At 40.8% G+C, this 6,969-nt stretch overlaps 1 protein-coding gene across 1 annotated transcript in view; it reads right to left on the bottom strand.

Annotated features, from left to right (window-relative positions):
- The window catches only part of LOC117282430 (transcription factor RFX4-like), a 20,354-nt gene that overhangs the window by 5,570 nt on the left and 7,815 nt on the right, over window positions 1–6,969 (bottom strand). Inside the window, exon 2 of the mRNA XM_033752030.1 lies at window positions 3,968–4,165. Coding sequence (XP_033607921.1) covers window positions 3,968–4,165 — 198 coding nt within the window. The remainder of the gene's footprint in view (window positions 1–3,967; window positions 4,166–6,969) is intronic.

The following is a 6,969-nucleotide window of genomic DNA, read 5'->3' as shown; positions in this document are numbered from 1 at the left end:
CACCCGGTTCTTCTTGTCTACCGCCCTTCCTAGTTCTATTGACCTCACGTTTCCTGGATTAACTGGCCGTTCCCCCCCCTCCCTCAGTCAACACAACACCATATATGGTCTTAATCGCTCCCCGCTGCTCCCATTGGTCTGTTCTCCCTAACCACCCCCCCCGCCTACTTCGTATATAAGCAGCGATTTCACATCCTATCACTACAGCTACTGCTCTCCGCATTCCAAGCTATTCAACTGCTCTGAAGATGGAGGCGCTACGTTCCTCCGAAACGTCGGCCAAAACGAAGAACACGGTGCCTAAACCCAGAAGACGACTTTCTTCATTAAGATGATTCTTGTTTATTCTTTATTACATGCTGTGATTTTTTATGTACAGTAATGTTGTATTCTAAGAAATTAAACGTAAATTATTTACTCACAGTTGGTTTTATATCATAGTTTTCATTATTGATTTATTTTTATTTTTCTTGCATCAACGCGGCTTCTTTGATATACTTGCTGCATGTTCTGTGGACGTGCTTTTCCCTAAAACTGCAGGGATTAGCAAGGGTTTCCATGTCTTTTATAACACTGTTTTGGTATTTGCCCCTGTTTGTTAGAAGTTAGAGCTTCTTCAACTCTATGACTTTCTTGCTGTAACGATGCACCTACCGATTGTTGGACTTCATTTAAAATTATAAATATTTCAAAAATAAGTCTGTATAGTGTCACTTCTTCTGTTTGAAGAGTAGAGGACTCGCATCTTACAATTGTTTCAGTTCTTTCACAGCTGTGCTCTGAAGTAGTTCAAAAATTGTGGTTGCCAGTTAGTCTTGCTATTTTCTATTACTATTAGAGTATTTTATTTTTTCAAGATGGATAAATTCCTTATACGTAGTGTTTCGTCCACGAGTGCAAGCATTGAGCCCGAAAAAAGAAACAAAAATTAGTACACCGGCAGTATAGTGTTAATTACTTATCTTACGGGTTTTTTGGTGTGGTGATAAAATGTGCCCAATCCCCGAGTGTATCATTTGTGGTGAAAAATTCAGCAATGCTGCTATGGTTCCCAGTAAATTGAAACGACATTTGTCAACAAAACTTCCTTCTCTAACAAGCAGAGGTGTCAATTATGTTCATTGCTTGTTGGAACAGAACAAAAAACAAAGAACGTTAATGACTGTGACAGTAAGTGTGACAGAAGAAGTACAGGAAGCAAGTTATAAGATAGCCGAAATTATCGTAAAGGTAAAAAATCCACACACAATAGCTGAAACGTTGTTAATGCCTGCTTGTAAAGAGATGGTGAAAATAGTCCTGGGTTCGGAAGCTGCTAGTGAAATTTCAACAATTCCTCTCTCTGCTGACACAAGCAGTCGCCGAGTTATTGACATGTCCAGTGACATTGAAGCCATTATGAAGGAGAAAATCAACAGCAGTCAGAAGTTCTCGCTTCAGATCGACGAGTCCACCGATATTAGCAGCCACTCACAACTTCTTGCTTACATTCGATATATCGATGGAGATGTAATTGCAACAAATTTCTTTTTTTGCAAAGAACTTCCTGAGTGAGCCACCGGTGAAGAAGTATTTCCTGTCACTAATGAATATGTGTTACATAATGAATTAAAATGGAAGGATTACATTAGTGTTTGTACAGACGGAGCCGCTACTGTGACAGGCCATGTTAAAGGATCTGTAACTAAAGCACGCAAAGTAAATCCTAAGATACGATGCGATCACTGTCTCATTCACCATGAAGCCATTGTTGCTAAGTCTTTGCCATCTTCTCTGAAAGTTGTGCTGGACGAAGTAGTAAAAGTCATGAACCTCATCAAATTGCGGCCCCTAAATTCGCGGCTTTTTTCCGTTTTATGTCAGGCAATGGAATCAGAACACACTACACTCCTACTACATACAGAAGTATGGTGGTTATCACGAGGAAAATTGTTAACGCGAGTATTTGAACTTAATGAGGAGGTATGTGCATTTTCGACTGTTGAGGGGCATGAGTACGTGGATTTATTTGCAGATGATGATTGGGTATGTAAGTTGGCGTATCTTCCCGATATTTTCGTACACTTGAATGAGCTGAACAGAAAGATGCAAGGTAGGAACGAAAATATTCTAACTAATATGGATAAGATACAAGGATTTGTAAATAAGCTGAATTTATGGATACAGAGAATTACAGATGGGTCGTTTGAGATGTTCCCAACTGTGTGGTCACTTGCTGATGGCACTAAAGTGGTGATGGACACAATTAAAGAACATTTAGAAATGCTACAGCAGAAATTCAATAAGTATTTTGGAGAGAATGTACAAGATTTTGACTGGGTTCGTGATCCATTTGTTGCGAATTCAGAACATCTTCCAATTAATATACAAGAGGAAGTCACAGATTTAAAAGCAATCAGAACATTGAAACTGAAACTTCTCGAAGTGCCTTTGGATACGTTTTGGTTGGCAATAAGGAGTGAATACCTGGCTATCTCCGAGATGGCAGTTAATGTGTTATTGAACGAATTGAATTGAATGAATTTGTGTGAACTAGGCTTCTCGACGTTAACTGAAATTAAGACATCAAAGAGGGAGCGGCTCAAATCCATCGATGAAGAAACGAGACTTGCATTGTCAATGATTCCACCACAGATCAATCGCCTGTGAGCACCTACGCAGGCGCAAGTATCACATTGAAGGCATGAGTAGAATTATTTAATTTAGTAGTAATAAAAATGTATTTTCTACACTCTACAGTGAATTAAAGTTCATTAATTGTTAATAAATACACAAGTCGATTTCTGTTTAATGATAATAAAATAACAATATAATATTATAGTAATAAGTTGATCACGTTATGTATTTATATTAATTGATATGATGCATTTTTGAGGGGAATAACATTTTGGTGTGCTGTGTTGAGTCATGGATACTTCATGGTGTGCCGCGAGTAGAAAAAAGGTTGCAGAACACTGCTTTAAAGTTTTAAATCACGTAGTTTTAAACAAAATATCTTGAAGGTGGTGGCCACCGTTCTCTATGCACTGATGCAACCGTTTTCTGAAGTTCCCCTCTGCACGTTCCAACATGTGCACCGGAATTTGGGCTACTTCCTGCCAAGTAACATTCTTCAGCTGAAGCAGGTTTGTGGGACGATGTTTAAAAACCTCTGCCTTGAGGTATCCCAATAAAAACAATCACAGGGCGTTAGATCAGGTGAGTGTGCTGCCCACGGGATGTCATGTCAAAGCGAGATGAGCCGTCCGGGGAATTTTGCCCTCAAAACTGTCATCGAAGCTCGGGCTGTGTGGGCCATGGCAGCATCCTGTTGGAACCAGACATTTCCTAGATGCCTTTCTTCAAGAGCTGGTTCAAAAAAGATCTCAAAATCGACTGTTGAACTGCCTCCACATTTTCTGGCGTCGTAACGCTCCGTTATCATCCTGATGATTTTTTTACCACACTCCTGGTTGTTCTAAAGTTCTCTACCCACAAAACTATCGATTTCTGCTCGGGAACCGGACCTCTGGGCTTAATTCTGAAGTGAGTACTGAACGCACGCTGCACTGTCACGTAGGAACGGTTGTTCGAAAAATAGGTTTCGACAGCAAACGCACGCTGCTCACTCGTCCACCTCATGTTTCCTACTGAGGGATATTAGACAGAAACTTCCGTGACTGCCGCATTCGCTGAGCCTATCCCCACTTTTCTGTGACCTCCCCTCCCTCCATAATGCGTCTTCAAAAAAAGGAAGTTTCTGCGCCCCACCTTGTGCATTGAAACAGAACTTATTAACACCCTCCCTCCCCACCCTCTAGTATATTTGCCATTTGTCATTAATTTTTTCAAATTTTAAGTCACGCACATATATGGAGTGCATTACATTATTTTTCACTGGGAAGTTTGCTTTTGAAATTTAATTTTATAATAATGAAGGCTAAATAACTGCATTCCATTACCACCTTTAATTTCTAGTTGTACTCACAAGTCAACATCACGTGTCTGGATTCAGGCCGTTTGATACCAAAAGCAACCTCAGAGCAAATCTCTTCCACATTGGTCCTTCTCCAGTCAGACAACATCTTGGAAATGGAATCTGCATTTTGTAACAGTCCAACCAGTGAATCCCAGATCTTGTTTAGTGAGATGAGTCGACGCAGAACCCGGCAAAAATGGTGTGCCACTGAAACATATATACCACTACCCAACAAGTTCGAAAATACTACAATTTTATCACCTACAAAATGTACAATCAGTTCTTTTTATATATTTTGAATACCTAACTCATGATCTCATTTATGTGGCCCAAGACAGAAACATGGACTCTAGAACCTGTTGAGAAGATCTATAAAAGTGTTATTTACTAACATTCTATAAACTATTTCTTATGTATCTTTGATACTCAATTCTTCATGGCAGATTTTCTAGTGTTAACACTTTCTCATCAAGTTTTGTCTACCCAGCTGTATTGAGTTCTGCAGGAAGCAAACAGTCAGTGTGCTCTACTCTTTAACATCCAATTCACAGTTGTTTTTGTTTTGACATGACATTTCTAAAAGGTTACAGAAAGAGGAAACAGTGTAAATTTAAACATTTTTCTTCTCTGCTATGCACAGTGCAATATAATTATCCATCCAGCTCACTAAGTAACTAACCAACTGTATGGTGCAGAATTTTTCTAGACCCTCTCCTGCACCACGTGAATCCATTCCACAACCCCATACCCTATTTTGTTAAGATCCATATTGCTATCATCATCACCATCTCTACCATCCTAATTACGTAGGTCGTACCAAAAGTCATGAGCAACTTTTTTTTGCATGCAACCTGGGAACAGCAGACGAAAGAGAGTATGGTGGTAGGTGTAACCAGCTGTTGTGTTAACCTTGAGTGTCTTGTGACGTCAATAGCTTGCATCACGTGACCAGTATCACTCCTCACAAAATGGCCGACAACCACATGTCGTTTCGCCACCGTGCTGTTCGAATTTCTTGTGAAAGAGGAAATCCCTGCTGCAGAAATTCACCAGAGACTTCAGTGTGCTTATGGAAGTGTGTGTGCATGGGTGCGAGCAGTGTTCGAAGATGGGTGAAACATTTTAAAGATGGGAACACCAGCATCGAAGATGAGCCTCGGAGTGGTCGTCCTCGAACAGCCTCAACTGAATGCAACAAGGAAAGAGTGGATGAGATCATTCAAGATGACAGGCATGTGACTGTGGACACAATAGCCTGAAAACTTGGAATAGGGCACAGTGCAGTACAGAAGACGATTGAAAGCTTGGGCTATAGGGAAGTTTGTGCTCGTTGGGTCCTGCGGTTATTGACTGAAGACCACAAAGGTCAGCAAAAAGCCATCACCTCAGAACTGCTGCAGAGTTATCGACATGAAGGCAATGATTTTTTGCTCTGTACTGTGACAGGTGACGAAAGCTGGTTTCAGCATTTCGAGCCTGAAACGAAACGACAGAGTAGGGAATGGCACCATTTGCATTTTCCATCACAAAAGAAGGTAAAGACAGTGCCATCAGCTGCGAAGGTGATGGGCACAGTCTTCTTCGATGCAGAGGGGTTTATTCTGGCCGAATTCCTGGAACCTGGGCAAACGATCAATGCTACTCGTTATGTCCAGACGCTGCACAAGCTCCGTCATGCATTGCGCAATAAGCGTCCGGGACGAAACATGATCCTGCATGACGCTTGTCCCCACGCTGCTCGCCTCACATTGGAAATAATTGCAAAGATGGCATGGGAAGTTCTTCCACACCCCTCCTATAGCCCTGATCTGGCACCCTCCGACTACCATCTTTTCGTATTTGTGAAGGATCAGCTGTGTGGACAACGTTTTGAGACAAGGGAGGCAATTCAGAATGCAGTGCATCATTGTCTTCAGATGGCTGGAATGGAATTTTACAGAAGGGGAATTTTCAAACTCCCAGAACGCTGGGAGAAATGTGTACAAAGAAGTGGTGATTATGTGGGAAAATAAAGAAAGGTCTGTAGATTGAGGTGGTGTATTTTGTTTGTCAATAATAAAGCATGTTACTTTACAAAAAAATTGTTGCTCATGAATTTCAGTACGACCCTCGTATATATAAATCTCGCCTGTGCTCTCTATATTTCTGCTTCCCAGCCAAAATTGTATATACATTTTTAAAATCTCCCAGAAGCATGCATTCCTTGCCCATATAATCCTTCTTGATTTTTTCACCCTGATAATATTGTGACCCGTAAATCCACTGGTAAGCAACATCTGCAACACACACATGGTCCAACATGCAACAGTAGAATAATTTAGTTATGTAACCCATTTTTAGGCAGTGGCTCGGTAAACACACTTCCATACATCCACAATGACATCACACCCCAACAGTGCTTAGCTGTCTTGTTTTTTCTGTGTGGTCCGCAGTAGAACTGTGTTTTCTGCATTGTCCATGCTGTGGCTATATAACAAGAGTCTGCTTGCAGCTGAGAAGAGTTTTTAATTGAGTTCCAAGGTTCCAGGGTGATTGAACAAGAAATGGCAAGAAGACTTCATACTGATTCGAAGTGCTAATTTCTGACTAATTGTCAATAGATTTTCCGTCAAGTGCAACAATATATATTTTGATCACTTAATTATCTCATCTGCCTTACATGTTTCGGTTCCAAGGAACCATCTTCAGAGACACTTACAACAAACCATGAAAACACTGGCACAGCTCAACATTCACAATATGTAATTATTCGTGGAAACTATTACATATAACGGAGTGTAAAGCACAACACTTCCCAGTATCTTGAATGCAGGTATAGCACTTGCATCTAAAAGACCACCCTCAAAACCGAGTCGTCAACGTTAAAATTTAAAGTTAAAAAATTAAAAAACGTTCAAGTAAAATATTATTCAGGCTCCTTCTTGGTGAATCGTCCCAATGGGGGGAGGCGTCAGCACAGAGTTGTGTAGGCTTGTGGTCGGGTGTATCTTACGCGGTGTGCGTTGCGTACT

This window comes from Cryptotermes secundus, unplaced genomic scaffold (genome assembly GCF_002891405.2).
Source record: "Cryptotermes secundus unplaced genomic scaffold, Csec_1.0 scaffold1754, whole genome shotgun sequence".
NCBI lineage: Eukaryota > Metazoa > Arthropoda > Insecta > Blattodea > Kalotermitidae > Cryptotermes > Cryptotermes secundus.
Note: the sequence above shows the minus strand (reverse complement) of the source record. Positions and strands in the feature narration are given on the sequence as shown.